Genomic DNA, 25,908 nt, shown 5'->3' on the forward strand with positions numbered 1-25,908 from the left:
TTTAGAGATGAAATTGGCCCACTGCACTAAAACTAGAGCCTGCATTGTTTCTGTTGCATCAGGATATTGTTACGTGCTGTAATGTCTGTCATTACAAGCAGACCTTTACTAGAAATAAAGTCAATAGAGACAATTCAGACAATCAATCAGTTGAATCCCATCTATTTTTCAGACCATTAATGATTAGTAATACTTTGGTTATGAGTATGGTTACAGACTGGTACCTAAATCACTCAGACGACACTGGCTAATTCATTATTTGGTTATTCTGTGCTCATCTGAGAGAGTTTTTTTTGGTGATGGAAAATTCCTTGCGTTTCACATTCTGCTTTAGCAAAGAAGGGAGTTTGAAGGGGCCTTCAGCACATACTGTAAACAATGCCATCTGTCTTTTTCTTTGTAAAATCTTCTTCGAGATAGCCCCGATATGCCCACTGTTTTCAATCACTTAAAAGGCAGTAATCCCATTATCTCATCCTCGATGTAGGATCCGCCATTGCTTTCAGTCCACTTCCAATCCTGACACAAGTAAATCACTTTGATAAGATCCCTTCATTATTTTTTTTTTTCGGAGGAGACCAGCATAAGTAATGATGCCAGTGAGAGACCAAGGACAAAATGACCATAATGGGCTTTCTGTAGGAAAGGAAAACACGTGCCACTGTGATGTATTGTGTTACTTGGAAAATGGTTTTCCTTGGAATTTCTGCAACAGCTACACTCTCCAAGTGAAGGGCAAGTAGGAATGGCCAAATGGTAAAGTCAGACAAAACAGATTTAAACAGCTATTGCTACCTAGATTTCTTAAATGGGAACAGAAGGTCAAAGCCCTTTTGGAATTGTGCCTAGGTCTTATTCTTCTTTGGTATAATGCCACCTACTTACATGGAAATGCACAGGGAACGTGTAAAGTTGGACCTTCCTTACAAACTGCTATGGCTTATCGCGCAGATATGCCTTCCTTCTATTTAAAAATTGTTTGGGTGACTTCAGTGCTGTGTGCCACCAGTGAGGCAGGGGCCTGGAAAGCACATCTAACCTCCCAGAATAGACATGGCAAGAGATCAGTAGTATCTGTGGACTTCCTGTTCTGAACTGGCCTCACTCTGATGCTGAGAGAGTATGGTTAGAGCTGAGCTGTCTCTGGATTCATCTACCTCTTGCCTGATTTCAGATAAATGGGGGAGCACCACATGAGGTGGTCATGTGCGACGTGAAAGCCTGTTTGAAAGCTGCTAGACCACAGGTGTCTCTTTGAACCCAGAATGATCACTCATCACAAATAACCCTAGGTCTTGTTTGTTCAAATCTGTGAAGACTGCTGGTCTTACATCCACTATATGAGGCTGAATACAGGAAATGCAATAGGAAGGTCTCTCAACTTTGCTGAAGAAGCAGGACCACGCAGGTAAGAGGTGATCAGCAATGTTAAAACACCACAAGCCAAGTTTAGCATTTCCAGAGCTAAGAGGTAACCCTTCTGTTAAGTAATTTTGGAGAGTCTGTGTGAGAAAGCTGTGATCTGGGCAGGGAAAAGGCAGTGTGTTCATTGTATTTAACCTAACGAATCAAGAGGCTGTTTTAGGATGTTTTTGATACAATAGGTCGTTTCCTTTCACAGAGAAAGTGTGGAGAGCCTTATCCAAAAGCATTCCTATGCCCGATCCCCCATTCGAACCTATGGAGGAGAGGATGATCTTGGAGATGACAGCCAGGCAACACAAGGCAGAGGTAGGAAAACGTGCTCATGAGGTAAACCATGGTGACCTATTTATGGTTTGGAAAAGTAGGACCACAATCAGTACTGTGGTGCTCTGAAGCATTTCTCTGGTGCGCCTCTCTGCCTTGAAGTCCTATAAAGAGAATACCTGTTACCTCACGGCTTTTCTGGACATTTTATATGCCCATGGTACTAGTGTGGGTGGTTAGCTCAGGAAGCATCTTGAGATGTCTCATACAGTCTTTGCCATCAGAAGAGAACTATCTCTGCTTCCTCTTCAAGAAGGCTGAAAAACAGCCAACATCATTACCATAGTGCTGAAAGCAAGCTAACACTCCCTGTCCCTTGGCAGGACTTACTATCTGGGGCTCAGCACCCTTTGTAAAGTACCATGTAGATACGCCATTTGTTGCCCTCCAGCAACAGAGGACTTAGTTATGACCATCTTCAACCAGCCTGTGGTTAACCTGCTTTGCCTCTACAGGAATAAAAGTCCATAGCTCCCTGGAAAATTGATGTTTCGTTGTTATCTCTTGGTCTCTAAAAGGTGCCCTTCCTGCTGAGGCAATTTAGCACAAATGCTTTATCAAATGGTTTGTCTACTTTAGCAAGACAGTCGCTCTTTGTGGGGATACTTGCTGGACAAATTGCATTTGTCATTATTTGCCACTGGAAATAAATCTCAAACCCATCTTGTGGGATCACCAGCATAAACTTGTGTTGCATTATACTTTGCATGTTGACTTTGTGACCTGCCTGATGTGCAACAGCCACTTGAGGTAAAGCAGTTCTATCTGCCTTCCAACTGGCAGTGCCCTTGTCTTGTCCTCTAACTTCATACAGTGTTGCTAAGATAAGAGCATTATTTCTGGTCATAAGCTCTTTGACTTGTGCAGAGGAAACACTTATTTTTAACCATGAGTTGCTTTTCAACAAGCCGTGATTAGGTGGCCTTGTTCATACACGTCTGTTCTAAGAGCAGTCCCTTACATTGCAGAGTTTCTGGAGCAACTCCTCAGCTGGTATGATGCCATCCTTTCACATCCTCCTGGGGAATTACCTCGTTTCACGTCACCTTTGATCCTAGGCCAGTCATTGTTAAAGACAGTGTTAAATTTTCGCTTTGCCAGAAGTGCTCAGAGCAAGGCACCTTCTCTCCAAGAATTAAGTTTCTCCCTGTTATGATACCCTCCTTTGTAAGTGACAAAGTGAACAAGTTGAACCTCGGTATGAGAGCTTGCCATTAAAGCCTCTCTCTACTGAAGAGAATGTCTAGAAAGGTGTCATAGGAGGAAAGAATAGTTTATAACAGTTGATCTTACAGGGTATGGTTCTGCATTTGCTTGCAATATGGCAAATGAGTAAGTGAGGAAGATGATGAGCTGTGGCAACCCATTTTTTTCTAATCTGGGAGCCATATGCTATCATAGGAAGTGATTGTTCTGGGCAACCAGAGGAATGCACAGAGGGTAAAACATACCGCTCTTGCAGATAAGTAACTGGTACTTACTACCTTCACTCTCTGTTTAGGTCTGGTGTACTTAACTAAGGAAAAGTCCTCCAAGATATAATAGAAATAATGATCTTATAGAAACTCCACAGCCATTTTAATTTCTTCTGTTGCATTTTAAAACTACCCTGCTTGCAAAGTTGAGGGAAGTCCTTTCATATGTATGACAGCCAAATATATACACACTGCTGGGTCCTATGTGTTAGAAGCCCTCTGAGGCCTCAGCAGCCTCAGAATTACTAAAGCACATTTCGTTGGTGCTGGCAAACATGGCATGAGAGACTTTTTGTATTACTAAGCTGCAATTAGAGACCACTGCAGTTGGAGGAAGAAAGGAACTTATGTATGTTCCTCATGCAAATAATACCATAGTTTTGGTCGAAAAGTCATCTTGTCCATCCCTCCTGCAATGAGCAAGGACACCAGGTTGCTCCAAGCACCATCCAACCTGGCCTTGAACACCGCCAGGGATGGGGCAGCCACAGCTTCCCTGGGCAACCTGTGCCAGAGCCTCACCACCCTTATTGCAAATTCTTCCTTATATGTAATCTAAATCTTTCCTCTTTTAGTTTCACACCATTACCCCTTGTCCTTTTGCTACAGGCCGTATTAAAAGTTTGTCCCCATCTTTCTTTATAAGCCTCCTTTAGGCACTGGGAGGTACTCTAAGGTTTCCCTGGAGCCTTCTCTTCTCTAGGCTGAACAAGCCCAGCTCTCTCAGGCTGTTTTATTTCTCTAATCATTTCATGATCACTCACAGAAAGAATCACATACTTTATTCTGTGTGGAACAAAGGAAGTTTACCCCTGCTATTTATTTCTATTTACTTCAGCACCCACCTAGAGCATTCTCAGCTCAGCCAATTTCGGCCATCCAAAGATGGAAATAGCTAGCCTTCAGTAGCGTATTTATCACAGGAAGTCTATTTCCAAAGGAATTAACAGATATGAAATATATAAATCCAATTAAAACTCTTTAATGCATAGTGTCTGGGTGCCTGCACTCCAGCATCCACACACAGGTTTCATAGTAGCCACCAGGAACAGAGCCAAATGTAAACCTTCCAGGCAAATCCTGATTTCCATCCTGCTTCCCCCATAGTGCAATAATGCTGAGATATTCCCTGATTTGCTCTGGTCTGTGAGTACAGTGTTAACCTTATAATTTGGCTCTGGATCCTAACTTCCCAGCATTTTGGATCTGGTTCAGCGGTAGGGACAGGGTTTGGTTCAAGTCTATTTCCACTGCTGAATCAACATAATTGCTCTTTACTGGGCCATTTTATTTGTTTTGTTAAGCAGGGGAGGAATTAATCATGAGTAGCTCTCTTTCTGATTTGAGAATATAACCCTAAAGAAGTTTATGAGTTTAAACAAATCATTTTCCGTTTTTGCTTTTCTGCTGCTGTTTGCTTACAGTTTTGTTTCGAGTATATGGCCACAGTTGGTTCGTATGTGTCATTCCAGTAAGTCTACCTTAACAGATAGCTGTCTGTAATTTTTCTTTTCACAACCTGGATGAACCTATCCTCTAGAACCAGATTTATGAAACTAATACCTGTTGTAAAATGTGTTGTCTCAGAATGTTTTGCAATACAGAATTGAAGTTAAATTTTGCCAAATATCCTTGCCAGTAAATTTATTTCTTACAGTAAGAAACATTTTCTCAATGGACAAAATTGGACAAGAAAGAAAATACAGAAGGGACATGAGCTGAATTATTGTTTGAATAGAAATCAAAAGAGTTTATTTATAGGATTTTATGTATTCCCATTTCTAGAAATCAGGCATCTGATGATGAGCAGATGCATAGAGGAACTGCAGAGGTGAAGGGCAACACTGTCACATTATGATCTAACAACAACCATGTAATTAACCAAACAAATTATTGTTTTCCCCCAAATTTACAGTTAAAAAGTTAATATAAAATAAGTAATTAGTTGTAACCATTTTTCATTTTTAATGATTCTGCAAACTTCAGAGGAAAAGTATTTTCAAGAGATAGAAAATTTGTGAAAATAACTTTTGGAACTTTTCAGATTCAGAAAACACCAAAGAAACACTGCTCCCATTTGATCAAAAGTAATAATTACCCTGAGAGCCAGTTCTTAATATTTTTGTGCATTTCACTGAAACCCCCCATCTCTTACTAGGATTTAGCATTAGTGTTTTTTCCCAGAGCACTGTATTCAGTAGGAAAAATAACAAATGCTTTGACATTTTAGGGCTTTTGTTTTCTGTATTTTGGAAAAGTCAGGTTGAGTGAAAAGATGCTGTACGGACAGGTTCCACTGGGATAAAATAAAAGGGAGGGGGAAACTTGTAGTGCAAATTGCATTCTTCTGCATTTTTTTGCCAAACTAAAATTTGAGGAGAAAGCCCTAAACAGTTCTATTGAGTATGTGATGTAAAAAGCTAAAGCATGTCTTCAAAACAGGGTTGTAATGCAGTGAGATTCCACATCAGAGTGGCTGCTTCAGTGTGTAGAGTCAGCATTACAAGGTTCTTCAGTGTTTAATACCAAAGATGTCCAATTGCAAAACTGATTTTACTGCTCAAGCCAGTGAAACCAACTTCTTAAAATGGAAATCTGAATATGTGATAAAGAACAACAAATGGCAAATAATAATATAAAGAAATACAAAAGGAGAGAGAAGTACTTCCCATGACAACTTGTCATTAAAATCTGCCTTGCTGTGAAAGGCTCTTTTTCTCCCTTTTTGCTATGTTATCAGCTTTGCGTGTTGCCTGAAGAATGAAGCCTCAGGCATTATTTCTCTTTGCTTGCAGGGTCAGCATTTACAACATCTGACAACCTGTCCCTCAGTTCCTGGGTATCCTCCTCAACCAGTTTCCCTGGATTTCAGCATCCACAGTCTTTGAGTGCCCTGGGTACCAGCACTGCATCCATAGCTACACCCATTCCTCATCCAATCCAAGGATCTCTGCCTCCATACAGCCGCCTGGGAATGCCTCTCACACCCTCTGCTATAGCCAGCTCTATGCAAGGTAGTGGCCCCACTTTCCCTTCCTTCCATATGCCCAGGTACCATCATTATTTCCAGCAGGGTCCTTATGCAGCTATCCAGGGACTGCGCCACTCCTCTGCAGTGATGACGCCGTTTGTATGAGTGATGTAAGACACGAAGAATGTGAGATTTTCAATGTGCAAGCTTGGTATGAAAAGATATGAGGGACCTTCCTGTGGCAGGAGTGCTGAACTCATCACAAACCAGCTAAGAAACATGCATTATGGATATAGATTCCTCCATTAGGGATCACGAGAAGAGAGCATGCAGCTTAGACCTGCTCCCAGATCTTATGGTGTAACACAGCCGACATGGATCCCAAAGTTCCCAGGATGTTCCGCCACGTGCCGCTCGTTCCAAAGGTGCATTATACCCAGCGGAAAGAGATGACGCTTATGCAGCAGTGTACAAATTAATTGTGTATAAAGCTTTTTCTTTTCATATACTAGATAAGTTCTGGATCAGGCAATGCTCTTACTCATCTTCATCTCTTCTTGTGACTGACGAGCGTCTAGGCAGAAAAACGTATTGCTGTAACTGTGAGCATGTTTTAGCTATCTCAGCACACGTCTGCTGGGAAGGGGACAAAGTGGAGAAGACCACTGTCCTTTTTAAAAGACTGGCTTATATTCACCAAAAGCAGTATTTCTTAGTTGCTACTATAATCCCAAAGAGAAATTTTTTAATGAGTCTTTCTTTATTTGCTTCTTTCACAAAACACTTATCAGTTCAAAAAAGAAAAGAGAGAAAAAAAAAAGAACTGTGTTACAGGGCTGTAGCAGTAATGATGTATTCTGTCCTTCAGTCTAAACAGGAGTTTGACCTCTATCCTAGGAGGAGCAATGTAACTATCTATTAAGGTATGATGAAGGAAAACGTTGATTTGGGAAAACCTGTTACTTAGAAACCTAAGATACCAAGTCTTTTAAACAATGCTTGTTTGCTGCTGTGCTTGCCACTGAAGACCTGTTTCTAACAGCAAATGCGTATCAAGGTAACCAAATTTCAGGCTAGAACAGCCTATAAGTCAAATTATAATCAATGGACTGAAATAAGATGAGTGGCATTGCAGTATCCTTCTGCAATTTGTTCTGATTTTCTTAGGTTTGGTCATGGCTGACACTATACTCTTTGGCCAGGAAAATGAGGGCTGTACTGTCTGGCTTTCCATGTCCTGGTAGAATGGTGGAGTTTCCTTGGGAAAATATCAGTGCAGAGCTTCACATGTAACTTTGATTAATATCTGCCTTTTTTCAGTTAGTAATTAGGGTTCTCATTCATTCCTGTCCACTTTTCCTAGTATGTTATGTCTGATGCAACAGAAGAACTGTAGAGGTGTAATTAAAAATGACACCTCTGCAGTGAGCTGGCATGAATCCTTTGCACTGCTGAAAAGAGTACCAGTGCAATGCTGGTTTCTATGTGTTAGGAGCTGGGATTTCATCATATGTAAGTCAACAGAGTTTATGTCTAGAGTTGTGTCCAAGTTACAGGCAGTAACACATCTACTGATAAAAAAGAACTAGCAATCCAATCTCATATATTAAAGATCTATGTAGAACGAGAACACAGAATGGAAACCAGGTTTTTCTAGCACTATTCTCCTCTACTTTTGACCAGTGAGTGTTGGAATCATATGGTAAGAAGCAGAGTGGAGTATACTGAGTCACCTGCCTCCCATCTCTGTAAAGTGCAAGGCAAATCACATGCCTTTTTTGCTCCTATTGCCTCGTCTTAGCTGCCCCATCACACAGACCAATGACAATGTCAGTCTTTCCCCACATTCCACTGTAGGCCAGTATTTGCATCCCACAAGTAAGAGCCGTCTTTATGATTTTCCTAGTAGCAGTGTCATCCTCATTTCCCTTTGCTCTCTGTTGGACCTGCTGTTAAAAACTGACCTGAGGCAATCTGCAACTTCTGGTCTCTGTATGTGAAAGAAAATGAACATTTAGTTACAGTTTCTGGGTTCAGAGCTACCACAAAGAGTTCCACAAATGATTATAATAGCCCCAGCCTTGAAATCAGACACTGAATTTGGCTAGATGCATCTAAATACTAGATTTTGCTCTAGGCTATCAGTTTCACCTGAAAAGTGCATGTTGCAAGGTTGTGTCTACTGATGACTCATGTTGGTATAAACCCCATATTTTTTCAGGAAATTGGATGATACTGGCCACAGAAACAGGAATTTCAGGGAAGGAGATATGGAAGCAAATTTTAATCCCTCTCCTTCAGTTGCTTGACTTCTGTTAGAGTTGTATTAAGGCCTTCTGATGACATGCACTGAAGCATGTAGGGAAATTCTATTTGTTTTATCTGTTTCCTTCTGCAGCTTCATTAACTTATCTGAAGTTGCAGGGGATATGGTTAGGTTCAGAATTCAGGGTTGAGGTTGACGGGATTAAGTTCACAGAGACCACAGGAGGCCAATGAAGAGGTCTTGCCACCTCGCAAGGTTTCTTCTCCCTGTCCGTCTCACCTTCCAGTGGGCAGTATGTGAGTGATTCCAGAGTTACAGTTCCTGCCCACTGAAGTCAGCTTGATTGTAACAAAGATGGGATTTCATTCAACATTCTCACCTAAAAATAAAGTGTAACTGGAAGAACAATGAACTGCAGCGACAGCAACAAACAGGAACTCTACAAAAAACCAAGACTAAACCCCAGCTACAAATCAGCTTTATCATTGATTTCACAATTGGAATTAAATGAATATAAATTCATAATTAATCAGTTAAGGAGTAAAACTTCTTTTCCAAAAAACACCCCAAAACCAAACCATCTGTATGACTTTGATGACAACTCAGTAATTTATTTAAGGAGTTGCTGTACTGCCGTCAAAATTTCATTGCTTTCAGGACAGAACATCTGTTGCTAGTAGATGGTCTGGGAATGCCAAATAATAATCTAGAGTTCATTTTCCAATATAATTCACATTTTATATCCCATAAGAAGTGCTCTTCACCTTTATGAGCTCTCTTGGCTGAGCAAACTGGTGCTGGTTTATGTTGTGGGGATTTTTTCAAGCAGGGTGGAGAGAACATGCCTGAATATGCTTTGCAAGGAGAATGGTAAGATTATCCTCCAAAGTGTTACAAGTACTTTTGGGTGTTTTCTGGATTACTCTTTTATCCATACATAGTCAACAGCCTCAGGTCTTTAATCCAACAAAAGCATCCCAAAGACTAACAAGCTGACTTAGATGCATTTGTCTGAGTTTTTTTTTCTTCTACTTTCGGAGCACTGATTGAAGGTAGACATACCCACACCCCCCCCCCATTTTAAATTTGGTTTGCACTATTGCTTTGTATGGCCTGAGGCACTGTCAAAGAGAGAAATTCAGTGCAACTGTGTTTCAGCGGTAATCTTCTAGGTATAAACTGACAAACAAGCATAGCCTAAGTGGATAAAGGCACAGAGTTTCTAATGGAAATGCTTCTTCATGAGTTCAAAGATGGTAAGTTGTATAACACCTAACATCCTTGGTAGCACAATCTACAAAATACAATTGCAGATCTTCTCCCAGAATGCTTTATCCCTGGAGACCAGGACACTGCATGAGTGTATACACATAAGAAGATGTTGCTGTTTCCAGCACCCAGCAAACACTTAACCAGCATTTGAAAATTAACCTCTTCTAAACTGAAAACATTTGGGCTGGCAACTCTATGGACTGCATCCTCTTCATGTGCATGTACTATAGGGAAAGAGACATACCAATGAAAATTACTGCAAAAACTTGGGGAGCTTTCCAAAACTGTAAGTTAATATAAATTGTGACAATTTATCCCTACATAAGGGGTAAAACCAACAGAGAGATTAGTGTATGCTTAGGGATCCTTGTCTGGGAGGGAGTTGTGGCCACAGTGCTTCTATTCGTCATCTGCAGAGGGATGACATTCACTCACTGCAAGATCAGCTTTGGGTTTAGTGAGATCTTATTCTCACTATTCCTTACAGAGCATTTTCTGCTGCAGGAGATGTGGTTTCTTTACTAAACACTTGCTGGCCAGAGGATTTATGTATTACTCTGTAATAAACTGTCCTTGCATATAATCTCTAGTTTATTAAATGACAACTTCTTTTTATTTTATCTTTTTAAAAGAAAACTAAGCAGTAATTTAAGTAAACTCTGAAGTAACCTTTTATAATAGTTTAAGGACAGAAAATACAGTTTGCTGTATTTTACCTTCAGCACATTTAAACAATCTTTTCTTTCCTTTTTTTTTTTGTTTTCTATTTGTACCTTCAGAAACATGAGGAAAGATTCGGTTTAAAAATAAGGAAGGTAAAAAACTGGATGTAATCTCTTTAACAGAATGTACCACAGTTCTGCTGTTTGCTGTGTTGACTTTGTTGTTTATAATGCATCGCGTGAGCACATTCACCATGTACCGAAGTGTGTGTTTGTGTGTATGGGGTTGTGGGTAGGGGGAAATCTTTTTATGGAAAAAGAAGTTGTGAACATAAACTATGAAGTAACATCTAATGAAAAGTTTCTTTTTAAGTGCAATATATTTATTTCTGCTAGAAATATAATATCAACATTATGTAATATTTGAAGCATTAAATGTTATTTGTAAACAGCTTAAAATTATATATATATATCACAAAAAATTGTACAGAAGTGCAAATGTGTGGATATTCAGTTTCTTTCATTAAAATATTGGGTGTTTTGATATACCATTCTTATTTAGCCAAATCTTTCTGCTTTTGTTGTTTTTCCTCTAATCCAGTCACTAAGCAAGTGCAGTGGGAAAAGTGATGGATTTTCCTTACAGCACACAGAATGGGGTAGGGCTGCTCAGATGTAAAAGGTGGTTTAAATTGTGGATCCCAGGATCCCCAAGATAATAAAGAGAGCTGCATCCCTGGGAGTGTGAGCAGCAGGTCAAGGGAGGGGATTCTCCCCCTCTGCTGCGCTCTGGTGAGACCCCCTTGCAGTCCTGACTCACCTTTGGGGCAACAGCACACGAGGTATTGTGGAGCTGTTGGAGCGAGTCCAGAGGTGGCCACGGAGATGCTCAGAGTTCTGGAGCAGCTCTGCTCTGGAGCCAGGCTGACAGAGTAAGGCTGGTTCAGCCTGGAGAAAAAAAAGCTCCTTGAGGGGAGACCTTAGGGCAGCTCCAGTGCCTAAAGGGGCTGCAAGAAACCTGGAGAGGGGCTTTGGACAAGGGCCTGTAGGGACAGGACAAGGGGAATGGCTTTAACCTGACAGAACGTAGATTGAGATGAGGTTTTAGGCAGACATTCTTCCCTGTGAGGGTGCTGAGGTGCTGGCACAGGGTGCCCAGAGAAGCTGTGGCTGCCCCATCCCTGGCAATGTTCAAGGCCAGGTTGGACACAGGGGCTTGGAGCAAGCTGCTCTAGTGGAAGGTGTCCCTGTCTGTGGCAGGGGTTGGAACTGGATGAGCTTTAAGGTCCCTTCCAGCCCAAACCAGTCTGGGATTCTATGAAAGCAGGAAGGAATTAGGTCTGTTTAGGCTGGAGAAGTGAAAATTATGGGCAGATACAATAAAGTATCAATGTAAAGAAGCAAGGAGTAAATTATTCTCTGTATCTGCTGCAGGTTTTTGTTTAATAGTATTTTATTTCTATTTAATAGCAAGGGAAGGGAGAGTTACCTATGACATCCAAGATATTCAAAGAGGGATAGTGAAGCACAAGGCTGGATTGCCTAAAGAAGATAAGGAGCAATGTCTGTTACTGGAAGTCTTTTAGAACAGGTTGAACATGCATTAGTCAAGAATTACGTGATTACAGCTAATCTTGCCTTGGGACAACCAAATGATCTCCTGAGGTGCTTCCAAGCTTTCTATGAGACCCATCCCTTAAAGCAGCTTCTGACAAAATCCTCATGCTCCCAAAGTTCTTGTTACACAGCTGCAGTTCAGCTTGTCCTCAAATTGAGATCAGCTGCTGGGTCTTTTGCAGCTAGTTCACTAGAGTCCCTGGCTTACAAAGAAACCCAGGGTGATAGAAGAGCTGTAATGTCTTTGTGAACAGCAGGAGTACTGTCTTAATTTGGTTTTATCTGTGTATGTGAGCAAGGAAGGAACAGCCTGAGGTAATGCAAATCTGCTTTTAACTATGCTGAGTTGCAAAAATGTGTTAATGTACCTCTTTTACATTTGGAATATATGAAAATGAGGACAGATCACTGAACTGGTAAGTGTATATGATGCCTTTTGTCTCTCTATTACATTTTTATATCATCTTGGTAGCAAAAACAGTGTATTCTCTCATGGATATTCAGTGCTGTGAAAGTCGTTTGCCTTATCTCAGGCTAGGGGGCTTTCTTGATTACATGTAAAGCTATACGTGTGCATTGGCACTTTCCTGAATCAGAAATGTTGGCTGTATGGTGGTTTGAGATACAGTTATGCCAATGGTCTCATTGAAATCAGTAGGCTTGCCTGCTTGAAGTTAAATCAGTGCTTAAGTATTTCAGTGGCTCTGCAACTGTAAAACACCTAGTGCTTTGTTCAGTCAAGACCTTTGGGAACAAGCTGCCTGTGCACCAAACACCTGCATAATTGGAGCCTTTATTTGCTATTGTCCCAGTGAAGAATCTCAACTGCTTTCCAATAGTGTTACTTTGAAGAGATGGATGAGCAGCTATGATGACTGTAGGCTGCCTTGTGTTTCACATTTAGAAAACAGATTTATGTCCAAATTACCTATGATGGAGATGAGCAGTACAGCAGACAAATTATTTGGAGGGTGTTATTTTCTAAGCCTCCTGTGTAGATGCACAATGAATGCACTGACTTAATGGTATGCAAGAAATACAGAGCAATAAATGGTATTTTGAATCATGAGTGAAAAGACCTTTTCAAATACACAGAAGATACTTAGACTATACACCATCAGTTCAGCATATATAAACTAACAATAATCAGTGATGGTAATTCTAAGAATAAAGAATTAAAAGTGGTCTGATGCCCAAGATCCTTATTAGTCATTGATATCACGGTTGGTCAATGAGGCTCTAGGGACTTCTGTGGGAACTACAGAAGCTGGTCCTTGCTCTCCATAGTCATAATAACAAAACCTACGGGAATGCCTACCTCAGAAGTTTGCAAGAGAGGTTTCATAGAACAGTAGGATGACAATTTCTCCCAGTGCAGAGAGTATTAGACAGCTCACTACGGCAGCATTTTTAGCTCTGTTAACGCAAAATTCAGTTCTACAACCACATACAGCAATATCTGGTATTAAGGTTTTTTTAGGTTGGAAAACAGGTTAATACAGGGACTGTGTTGACTAATTTGTTGAATTAAAATCACACAGCCACACTGTATCATTTTTGTCTATTAGTTGGCTTTTAATTGTTTTTATTGTGAAGCCTACCAGGCATGCCATGCACAGTAATTTTTGAGTGGCTTCAGGTTTCTGTGTCCTAGAGAATCTCCTATGTTTGAGTCACGTCTTCACTAGCTTCATGATTTCCTACTTCAAAGTCCTGCACTCTCCTGCATTTGGAAAAGGGTGGTTAGGAGAAACCGTGACGAGATGAATGAGTACCCTTCAGATACACAAGGGGCACTCAGTTGGTTTTTCACCTGTTTTACTTCAGTGAACTATTGCAGGAGAACAGATCAAACAGGAAGACGAATTAAAGAAGGGCAAATGTTTGCAACTAAATGTGTAATTGATGATATTTAGAACAAATAACCCCCTAAAAGGAAGTGACCTAGTTCTTTGAACAGCTGCAGCTTTTCTCTGTTTAGATCCTTAACTTCTGTGTTCTGAGAGATTCGTAGAAGGGATGAGGTAGGTGGCAGAAAAATCTCTTCCCTGTGTCAGAGGTCTGTTACCGACTCTGTCAAAGGCAGTGCATCCATAAGTATTTGTCACCTCAAGCTAGAACTACTTCTGTGCTTTTTTTGCCTAGGTCTCTGTCTTAAAGCATCTTAATATGTCCTGAGAACAATAATATGGAACTGGAGAAGTTCATGATGTCTTTAATTACAGTCTACACTGTCTTTCAGTCAGCTTCTAAGCACAACACATACCATAATTTTAACTATAAAGTACTAAATAATTCAGGTATATCAAAATCCACTCGAGTTCTCACAGAGCTGGAGTAAGTTGTGATTCTTAAACTGGTGCTCTGTGTTTCATAGGGTCTGCTGGAATCGGACTTCCTTCAATCAGGGTTCTTTCCACTGAAAATCACTCCAGTTCTGCCTGTACCTGCATTTCTGTATGCTTTTATGAGACAAAAAGTCCACTGGTCTTCACTGGTGTTCTCTGGTGTGAAAGCTGAGTGTGGGAGAGAGCAGTTTTGTTCTGTTTATCTGACTCCCTGTCCTAAAGTCACCGTCGATACGTAGTCAGTTACACATCTATTGCTGTTTCTTCCTCTGCTCTCTCCTGGATTGAACCCAAGGCAGTCAAAAGAGGAATTAATTTATCTTGATGCAAATTGTTGGCTGTAAAATTTGCATCGATAACATCTGAACATGTACCCTGGGCTTTGGAATGGCAGGCTTCAATTACCCTCCTCTGAATGTCAGAGCTTTCAGACTTGATACACCAGTTGTACTACTCATCTTCAATGATATTACAAACAAGTTAGTAGTACTCAGGAGATTTATTAGCATGACTTTATTTAATTACTCCATTTTCAGTTAACACAGCCACCCCAAACAGAGCATTTCCAGAAGATGATTAGATTGTTTCAGATGGTTAAAGAATTTGGCCTTTTTTGCTCCTTCATTTTACAATGCACAACTGTGCTTTTTTGTATGAACATATAAAAGTCTAACACTTGTGCCTCATTTCCTTTGCAAGGCTTTAAACATTTTTCAGCTGTTATTAAATGAATTAGTATGTACCATATAGCCTGCCTAGCACTTAAAAGACAACTTGGCATGGTTTCCAGTAGTTCTGGATGGACAACTACTTGTGTTTTCAGTCACAGAAAATGTTTTCCTTCATACATGCTTGACGAGGGATTCTGGGTAACAAGGAAGAGCATAGGCTGAGATTTCAAAGCCATTAAAGATGTGGAAGCACAGCTCCTACTAATTTTTTAGCAAGAATCATGCCTCAAAGTCTTGTTTTGAAAGTCTTTGCTATAATGTTTGCTGTTTTGAAAAGTTCATGTGTTTTCCATCGACTAGCCTAAATGTTTTATCAGCCCTTCGTGAAGCAGTATTTTAAAGCTTGTTTTGCTTCATGCTATAGCATCATGCCTATGTTCTCTTGTTCTTTCAACACTAGACAAACTGTTAGAGAACACATGGGTCCTTTCTTTTTATTTGATTCCTCAATAATAACAGCACTTATCTAAGTTGCAGAGGTTAATTTATCTTTTCTTTCTTCACTTGTGGGGTTTGAGACATATCTACATTTATGGCTCCTCTTCTTAGGAGCTTAGTTCTTTCACACTTTGGGGAAGAATAGTCTATATACCTGTCTCAAAGGCAGAGCTGCCACTTTGACAATATAGGTGAAAACTGAATTTTGCTGCTTGAAATATGAGGGCTAGAGCTGTCTTGCCATGAAGGAAGCTGGGAGAAGCCAGAACACGAAATTACATGGAGGAGCACAAGATCAGCATGCTCTTGCTGCAACCAGCAAGTGATGCCTGCAGCCCTGCTGCTGAGCAGCTGCCCTGTATGTTGAAGCTCCCCTTACAGCAAAAGCAATTATGTTTTGCTCTTCAGGGCTTTGGTGTAAGCAAAGGTTTGGATCAGGTCTGTCCCCACCTGGTCCACAGACACAGAAACACAGACCATTTGATGCTGAGAAAGTGCCTTGTCAGCTCCTGCTAGAGCCACTTGAGTCTGTGGATTCTCCTTAGTGACCCAGGAGCCTAGAAACTAAGAGCTGCAATGTTCAAGTCTTTCTCACACATATGAAAACTTATGACTTAAAAGTATTTTTAACACTTGTATTATTCTGGCAATGTGAATCGACAGTGCAGCTGTATTGAGATGGACACTGTCACCAGAATGAATGCACTGGAAAAACTGGGAGACATAAATAGCAACTGTCCGGATGCTACAGTAGAAATAAATTGGAAGCTGATCATAAGATCCAAGTGGGTATTTAGAGTTAGTGTAAATAGAAATCCCAAATTAAGCAAATAACATGTAATTTTGAGATGAACTGCTCTATGTGCCAAGCATAAAACTTTGCACTATGTACTGTATGATACCAGGAGAACTGAGGAGCCATTTTAAAACCTAAAATCACATGAGAAACTGCAAGCCACAACAAAGAATACTTGGCTAAAAGTCACACGTGCAATATGATCATAAACAAAACTAACCAAAGTATGGTTAGAGACAACCCTAGCTTAGGATGGAGGTTTCTATTATCACGTATTCTAAAGGAAAACCAGATCAAATATTCAAGTTTCTGTTCTAACAGATTCTAACTGAAGAAAATGTTTAAAATCACCTGCAGAAGCACGCCTAAGCACAGGAAAAATCAATGTTTATGCTGTTTTTTTGTGTTAGAATACACTGCTATTTCCCCGTTTGCTGCTTTGTTTCTGGAGTATGTCCACAAAAAGTAAGTTGCGTGGCTGGGGCTAAACCAGTTATCCAAACACACAAAGAGAACAAATGGGACACCCATCACGGATTTTTGCTCTATTTGTGATTGCCGACAAGGGCTGAGCATGTATGCAGATGGAGAAATTCTTTAAGGAAGGCAAAAAAGACTCCAGAAAAGGAAATTGAGCACTTCATATCATCTTCATTTAAGTAATGAAAGCCATGAGAATTAATACATGCATCAAGCTGCTGGAATAGGATTGAGAAAAGCAGCAGACATCTGCAAAATTTCCCCCACTGTTGAATATGACATAAATAATTTCAAAACGAAGAATGACTTAATTTTTGTTTCTCTCCAAACAACTTCACTGATGTTGAATTAACAAAAGCCTTAAAATAGATTCCTCCATCTGAAGTTGCTTTGAAAAGTAGTGCTCACAAGAAGCTAGTGAGGAAATTACAAGGTTAAAGAAAAATGCAAGCCTTAGCAAAAAAATGTTACGTGATGGTCTGTACTTTCTTAGTAAAGCAATGATTCCTAAACACAATGAAGCTCAGGCATAAACCTGATTCTGTAAGGGCTATATATCTCTGTGATGGAAAGGACCGTAGCAGTGATCTTGTTCATGGAACACAACTGTGGTTTCTGCTATTTTTACTGGATTTCCTTATTTATATCTGCAAGATGTTACAAACTAGTTTTTCTACTTCGCTCCACCCCACCTCACATGTATCAGATATCCAGATTAGAGCTGTAAGGTGCAAGACTCATTTTAAATTTGAATATGGGATGGCTACAATCCCTGTGATGTAATTTTAAGACTAAACCATGTCATTTCGGCATTAGGGCACCCTTCCTCCCATCCCCCCCACCCCCAAGGGGCACACTGATTTTTCTCTTGTACTTTTATAGTGAATTTTGTGATGTTTCACTGTTTTTATTAAAAGCATGCCCATGAGAAACAAAGTTTAATGAGAACCAGCTTCCACTGAAGGAAAAGAGGGAGGAGGGAGAAATAGGTGAATTAAATCTCCTTCAAAATTCAGGATAATAATATCTAAAGCACTTTATGATTCCAGTTACATTGTTACTTTTTTTCCCCCTCTTAATATTTGGGACTGGAGAGAGTAGAGTAACTTTTGTTGCTGCTGCTATGCCAGCAAATGCATTTATTTCTGATATAATTTACTCCAGTTACAATAACCAAAATAAACAGTGATGGCCAAGTGACTTTTCATTGTCACTTTATGCAGCTCTACTTAAGAATCTAAAGTAAAGGGCTTATAGATGGTTTTTAGTTTGCTGATGAACAGGTAAAATAGGGGGAAATGAGTTCAGAATAAAATGAAAATGCAAAAATCCAATTTGGAGGTGTAGAAAGGGCTGATCTAGAAGAAGTACAAGAACCACCATGCATTTGGGGGAAATGTGTGTTATTGTAGTCACTGAAACTATTTGACTGTGAAATCAGGATAGTTAGCACTCTAACTTATTACCTCCATTTCAAAATGAAAAATTAAAATACTTGTTCACCCATCAAAATGGTTTTCATTTTTTATTTGTGATACACATTTCCCTTTTTATTTCCAGCTGAAAAAATCATTTGGTCTGAATTAGAAACTCATTTCCGTTTCCAGGAACCACATCTTTCTTTTGACAAATTTGCTAATCACTGAACTTCGTGGCCATGTGGGGTCCTAAGCCATGCTCCTTCATTTAAATATGTCATCTTTACATTACTTACATCCAATCCAGTGTGCTTTTCACTGCTATGTGCCAAAAAAAAAACAAACAAAAACCACCCAACCACCCTCACATAAAATTGCAGTCCTGCCTACTGTAAAAGCTTACAAAATGTATTATTTCATTATATATTCTGAATATGTAACTTCACAGATGGGTCTGTGTTGGAAGGGACCTTAAGGCTTATCCAGTTCCAACCCCAGCCACACACAGGGACACCTTCCACTAGAGCAGGTTGCTCCAAGCCCCATCCAGCCTGGCCTTGAACACTGCCAGGGATGGGGCAGCCACAGCTTCTCTGGGCACCCTGTGCCAGTGCCTCAGCACCCTCACAGGGAAGAACTTCTGCCTAAGAGCTCATCTCAATCTCCCCTCTGGCAGGTTAAAGCCATTCCCCTTGTCCTGTCCCTACAGGCCCTTGTCCAAAGCCCCTTTCCAGGTTTCTTGCAGCCCCTTTAGGCACTGGAGCTGCCCTAAGGTCTTCCCTTAAGGAGCTTTTCCTCCAGGCTGAACCAGCCTTACTCTGTCAGCCTGGCTCCAGAACAGAAGTGTTCCAGCTCTCGCAGCATCTCCGTGGCCACCTCTGGACTGGCTCCAACAGCTCCATATCCCTCGTGTTGTCCCACAGCTGGATCGGGACTGCAGGGGCTAGTCTCCCCAGAAGAGAGTACAGGGGGAGAATCCCTTCTCTCGATCTGCTGCTCACGCTCTGTGGGGTGCAGCACAGCCCACTGCGGGGGTGGACCCGGATGAGCTTTACGGTCCCTTCCAACCCGAGCCAGCCAGTGTATCTGTGAACAGCCCCAGCTCAGGTGCCGCCACCGGGCACTCTGACTGCGCAGCCCCGCTGGAGGAAGGGACCCCCGCGTAGCCCGGCCCGGGCTCGGCGCAAGCAGGACGCGGAAGCGGAAGCCGCCTCTCCCCGGCGCAGCACGACAGCACCGCGGCGCACGGGCGGCTCGCGCCCCCTGCCGGCAGCGGGTGGCATCGGCCGGGCCGAGGGTGGCGGATGGAGGCGGCGTCGCTGTCTCGGTTTAGGTTTTGTCTCGGTAGCTCTGTGTTTCATACACGTAGTGCTCAGGCGGCCGTAAAGCATCACAGCTTCCAGCATGATGCCTGCCAAGGTACATGTTTTTTCCTACTTTCTTATTTTCAGCAAATATTAATGTAATAAATGCTGTCTGAACCCGAGAAAGCAATCAGCTCATATCCACGTGCACTGCTTCTGATTGCTTCCCTGCAGACAAAGCAAGTTGGGCCATACCTTGACAAAGTTATCTTTAAATACTTTTGGATCATGTACTCAACACTGTAGCAGGCAGAAAACACAGCCTGATTCTCATTCTTACACAGGACAATCTATAGCGCTCAAGGAGCTTTACAAGGCCTAAAGCAGATGTCTGCACCCACTTAAAGCTTGCTTTCCACACCAGGGTTGTGTGACTGAGTAAATTGTTCGGGTCTTAAGGTTCCTGAGTGTGCCACAACTCACACCTTACTCAGAGTAGAAGTATGCAGGTTGTATGTTTGTGTACAGATGCATGTATTTTCTTTTGTGGCAATCGTTTTAATACATTTGCGGACCTTCCCTTTGAGGCTCAGAAAGCATGCTGACAGTGCACCGTAGAGACCTTCTGATTTAGCCCCTTCCAGTCCTCTCAACATTTTGTCCTCCTTTACTTCCACTCTTTGCGTAGATCTAAATTGTTATTAATACAGAAGCCATCTGAACGTAAAAACACACCCTGCTATTGTAAAGTGTGACTGGTGAATTAAATTGAAATTGGCTAACTCATAGAATCACAGGCTGGTTTGAGGTAGAAGGGACCTCAGAGCTCCTCCAGCTCCAACCCCCTGCCACGGGCAGGGACACCTTCCACTAGAGCAGCTTGCTCCAAGCCCCCGTGTCCAACCTGGCCATGAGCACTGCCAGGGATGGGGCAGCCACAGCTTCTCTGGGCACCCTGTGCCAGCGCCTCACCACCCTCACAGGGAAGAAGTTCTGCCTAATGTCTAATCTAAATCTACCCTCTGTCAGGTTTAAATAGTAAAGAATCTCTTGGTAGAGTTAGACAAACTCATATATGCATATACAGAGACTTATTTCTGTACATAACCAAGGAAAAACATGAACTCAAGGACTTAGTTTCATAATTAATCTTCATGATTTCGGATTCTATATTCAAGTGGACACAATGAGAGAAATGGATTCATCCCCTGAAAGGGCCGAATACAGACTCTGCAGGAGGATCAGAATGTCTCAGCTGGACTCCCTAGTGACATAGGAATAAATCTCTCTAATGGAAACGCTAAAGTCCAAAGCACATGTCTGCCATAGCCCTGCCATCTCTGGGAAGTGAAGACGCATGCTTGAGTGCCCGTGGCGTTTTAATTGCCCCTTGTTCTTCCAAACCATATTTGGAGGGATTTCAGAAACAGGAAAGAAGATTCCAATTCCATTAGTACTAAAAATTAGAGGAACTATAAAACAAGGATAGGGGAGCTTTGAAGACTCAAGTAGAAAGAGGACAGAAACTTGATGGTATTTACTGATGTAAGGTTTACAACGAGAAATGTAAGAAAAACTTGAAGATGCCATTGCAGTTTTTCTTCTTGTAAGGTGTCCGTTGGTGTGAACTCCTTTGATTTCTTTAGCCTTCCTTTCCTTCAAGCACAAGGGTTTCTGTTCTTCTTTTTCAGATAGTTGTGACAATGACGAAGAAGAACTAGGAACATGCGATCCACAAGACCTTTGGAACTTATTTGTGTAAGCTCTGAGAAGGAAGAGACTCTGAAAGCTCTTTTGCTGCCTTCCCTCAAGAGAGGAAGGCAGCAAAAATTCATCACATGAGACAGACCCATTGTTGAATGTGGGCAACAGAGTGGATATCATTCCGTGAGAAGGCAGCATTTATTGTGTCCTAAAATAGAGAACGTATGCACAAGGATGCCTTCTCAAGCTCTTCAGCTGCATGAAAAACGTAATTCTGACTGACTGAGCTTTTATGCAGTGTTTCAGAACTGTGAGACCTAAGGGTCTCTGACCTAATATAAGCAGCAGGTCAGGGGATCCAGATTCTAGGGCCAAGATTCAATCCAGCATTTAGGTATTTCCTTTCAACCCTTAGCACTCCTTTAAAAACAGACGAGACACTGAAAATACCTGAATCTGTGTTGGAGTTAGGCCTCTGTTGCACATTTACAGTTATTTTCCAATATAGCTTGTCTTCTCTCTTTCCTTCTGTTCCCTCACTTTTCATTGTTTTCCTCATTTATTGCCTGCTCTTCTCCAGTCTTGCTCCACACACAGTCCCTATTCTAACCAATACTAGCCAGTTTTTTGTCACAACTCCCTTCACTCCTTGTTACCACCTCATTTTAGATCATCCACTGTACTTACAGAGTAGATCCGTGGCAGACCCATTAGTGAAATTTGGGTATCTCTCTAAGACCCAGGCTAATTTTCAACGGCAAACTCAGTGTTTCCTACTTCTTTTAATCCCCCACCTGAAAACAAAAGCCCAATCAAACCTTACAGGTTTGGTCCTGCTCTTCTGCTTCCAGAATTCTTTTGATTCTCTTGTTTGGGGGTTTTAGGGTTTTGGTTTTTTTTTCATTGTCAAAATTTGAAGGTGTTGCCAATGTATTCCATTGTAGAAGATTGGTAATCTCTGAGTTACATAGAGCTTTCATGATAAACAACCACGGAATGGCAGCTCAGGGTAAAAGTAGCATTTTTGCTCACTCTTTCAGGAGCTGGGTGGTCTCTAGCTCACAGCTGGGTCAGGGGATACTTGGGATAAATATTTTTCATAAAGACTCATTGAAGGATTAGCTGGTATATAATAATAAAAAGTAGGGCAGGAAGGGGTCTTCAGAGATCATCTCCTTGGCTGAAGCCAAGATCAGTTTATAATTAAACCACCTCTGAAAGATGTTTATCTTACTTGCTTTTAAGAGCTTCCAACAATGGAGATTCCACAGGTCCTTTAAAGAGCCTGATGTTTAACTATTCTTTGGGCCCTAACGTCTAACCTGGTCCAGACTGTAATTTTAGCTCTTCACTCCTTATCCAGTGCTTCTGTCCCCTTGTAGCAACCTTTTGCGTGTTTGAAAACTGATACTACATTGCCTCTGATTACTCTTCTTCAGGCTATTTTTCACATCCTCCTTGTGTAGACTTCAAGGTTTTTTTTTTTCTGTGTGCATGTGTTTGGTGGAGGGGGAAATCTACTTTGAAACTACCATGGCTGATGTAAAATAGGAATGACAGTAAGGGATAAAGGAGATTATGAAAAATCCCTATCCTTCAATGGGTCAAAATCTTTCCTGAATTGCAGTGCTCACTATCATTGGACACATTCCCTTAACTGAGATCTCATGAATAGTAACTGGAGTCAGTAGATGACTTCATGGGTGAGATATGAAACTCCTTTTCACATGCTCCAGTGTAACATTTTGTTTTTCCACAGCTGTACAACATTGTTGATTGATTTCACCATAAAGAGATTTTTTTTATCAGTTTACCATAAAGTAAGACTGTCATAATTTATTTTGCATTCTTTCCTCTGCAGTTTTTCCAATTATGCTGGCATTAAAGCTTACAATGACAGCTGAAATGTGCAGGTTTCACGCTGCTTGCAAAACTCACTTCTGCATATGCATATGGCAAGTAAATGTGAAGTTACTTTAAAGCTGGTACAGGTAGTTTGTGAGTTGTTAGTGGGCAACAAAGCTCTTTCTGTGTGAAAAGTGGGTAAAAGTTTTCCAAGGATCACCACAGCAGATGGGGAAAGGGAAATGTTTCTAAAGAGAATCATCTTTTTCTGACAGACTTTCTGCATTTCTCTGCGCCCCTGCATGTGATCCCAACAGCTTGTTCTTGCACCCAGAACCAGCACTAAGTATTCACCCCAGTTCCAGCATACTATTCTGCCCCTTGATGTCATTTTCTCCTTCCATTAAGTGGCAATATTAAAAGCATCCTTCCTGTGAAGTATTTCTTCAGGAAAACCTGGGATTACAAGTGGGCCACAGTTTCCTTGCACTGCAGCCCTGGGGCTCGTTCTGGAGCCTCAGCTCTACTCAGTATCAGTAGAATTATCTGTGGCTTTATGATGCAGCAGTTGCATGTTAAAAATGGCTAGATAAAGCCATGTATGTCTGCTACATTTGAAATACATGTTCCATGTCCAGCAGTGCTGTTTTAGCATTTTACAGGTACTTCTGATACATACAGGCATGCATGCAAACACACACGTATGTATGAGTGTGTGTACACTGGAAAGTGCATTGTTTTGTGAACTCTCCTCATTTTGCTATCGGGCTAACATAAAAAAAGTAATGCTGTGCTATATTCAGGCTTTAGTCCATCATCGGTATGTACATTGATATGTATCATTAATGTAAGCTCTCTGGAAGCAAAATCCTCTGAACTCCTACGTGTCACGCTGCAGGGAACCATGCTATAGGATCCCCTAATGGGAAACAAGTTGTAGCACCTTGAGGAGCTGGAGTGGTTGTACCTGCCTAGTGAAACAATGAGCCTGCTGCTGCTCTCTTGAGCGTAAGAGTTGTTCTGTCAAGCTATAAATATTCAGAATGTGAAACAAACAGCATATTTTAAAAAGAAGTGTTCCCCCCCGTGCTTAACCCCTTCAACTGCTGCTGCTTAGGAAGTGGGCCAGGCTAGGGTTTTTTTCTTGGCTATAGATGCTTCTTTTGATTTGAATTCTATCTGCTAAAATCAAAAGCAGTCTTATAATGGTAGGGACAGGGTGGACACAGTAAATGGGGCTTTGGGGTGAAAGGGGAACTGTCACAAATGGTCTCACGTGCTTACTTAAGAGATGGGTTGGCAGGAGGGCAGGGGTGGATGGTCCCTGCAGGACAGTCTGTGGTGCCCCGGGGGACACTCAGAAGAGAGTGAAACCACCTACAGTACCCCACATCAGTCATGGAGAGAAATGGTGAAGGCAAATGCAAACAGTAGAGGAGCTTATAAAGAACACCTCCATATGTAACAGCTGATTTGTATCTGCAGAGTCAGAATGATCACGAGGAGCAATACAAATCTGTGGCAGATGTATTTGCAATTTGTACTTGAAACACAGCCTGATTCTTCTTGCTTTGCATGTGTCCCAGAGCTCTTCCTTATGTGGAGTTACTTAACATTTACAAGTCAGGTGTGATTCAAGCTCTGCATCATAGGTCAGTGGTTCGTTTTAAATAAGCAGTGACTGACAAAGCAGAGTCAGCAAGAAATTACTTTCCCTGGCCAACCTGTTTTCTGTCTGATCAAACAATCCAGATCTGGCCTGCTAGTCTAGATGAAAGTGTACCTTGAAACACAAACGAATGTGTTTATTCTAGGAGAAAAAAGGGCTCTTTTTAGTGAATATATAAACAGTTAGAATATTGTTTCTTTAAACAAGATCACAGCATCATATAATGGTCTGGGCTGGAAGGGACCTTAAAGATCATCTAAAGATGATGCAGAAAAGGATGCTTTAGACAGTAGAGGGCACTGTGACCTCAAAAATAAGCTACAAACGGGGCCACAGTTAACACCTATTTGTCAGCACGGCTGATGGGACAGACGCAAAGGTGTCATTCCAACTGAAAGGGAGCGCTGTTTGTTTCATAATAGTTTAAGAGACTAGAATGAATGTTGATGTGGAAAAATAAGGGGGGACAGTCTGATAGGTAGTATAAAGCCATGATGCTTACAAATGATCTGTATTTCCACATGGAAAATGGAAAGAAAGGGATGAATTCCATTGAGTTGTTTGATGCTGTGACACATCATAATATTTTGGGAACACAGTTGTTAAAGCCTGGTTTGGGTGCCGTTATTAGCAAGGTTTCAGAAACGTGTCATGAAACCTTTTCTCAAGTCATACACAGGATGCAAACAAGATTCCCAAGTCATGGCTCTGTTTGTCATTTAAGGGCTGTATAGGATCATATTGCTTTCCATCTGGTCTGCCATTGTGCTTAGTTTGCCCAAGATACTTTCAATCTGTGGATAATGAATTTGTTTCTCCCCTACCTTCATTAATCAGGGATTTCAGTAAAGGATATTCTGAAATCCCACTGAAATGAAGACCAGAGTAAGCAAAGGGTGAAACAGAAACAAACTTGCTAACATCTGAGCAGGCAAACTTAGCCCCTGCTGCTGTTCCAGATACAACTTCCTGTAAGTATTTCACAGTGGTCCATAAGCTTCTCTCACTCTTTTGCCAAAATAGACTTGCCAGTATGTTTCCAGCAGTGCAAGTTTGCTGACTTTGATACAGCAACATATTTCAGGAGCCCTACTGCTGCTCTGCCAGTTGTTAACTGAAAAGCTACTGTATGAGCATTTCCAGATCATTCCTTTTCTCGTGTT

At 41.3% G+C, this 25,908-nt stretch overlaps 1 protein-coding gene across 1 annotated transcript in view; it reads left to right on the forward strand.

Annotated features, from left to right (window-relative positions):
• TBX20 (T-box transcription factor 20) overlaps positions 1-8,430 on the forward strand; it is a 36,596-nt gene extending 28,166 nt beyond the window's left edge. The window contains exons 7-8 of the mRNA XM_061464737.1: positions 1,622-1,731; positions 6,020-8,430. Of these exons, the coding sequence (XP_061320721.1) occupies positions 1,622-1,731; positions 6,020-6,360 (451 nt within the window). The 3' untranslated portion in view covers positions 6,361-8,430. The remainder of the gene's footprint in view (positions 1-1,621; positions 1,732-6,019) is intronic.
• The last annotated feature ends 17,478 nt before the right edge of the window (positions 8,431-25,908 follow it).

Source organism: Pezoporus flaviventris, unplaced genomic scaffold (genome assembly GCF_033815535.1).
Source record: "Pezoporus flaviventris isolate CSIRO_AGI_PZ_B2104156 unplaced genomic scaffold, CSIRO_AGI_Pfla_v1 ptg000037l, whole genome shotgun sequence".
Classification (NCBI taxonomy): Eukaryota; Metazoa; Chordata; class Aves; order Psittaciformes; family Psittacidae; genus Pezoporus; species Pezoporus flaviventris.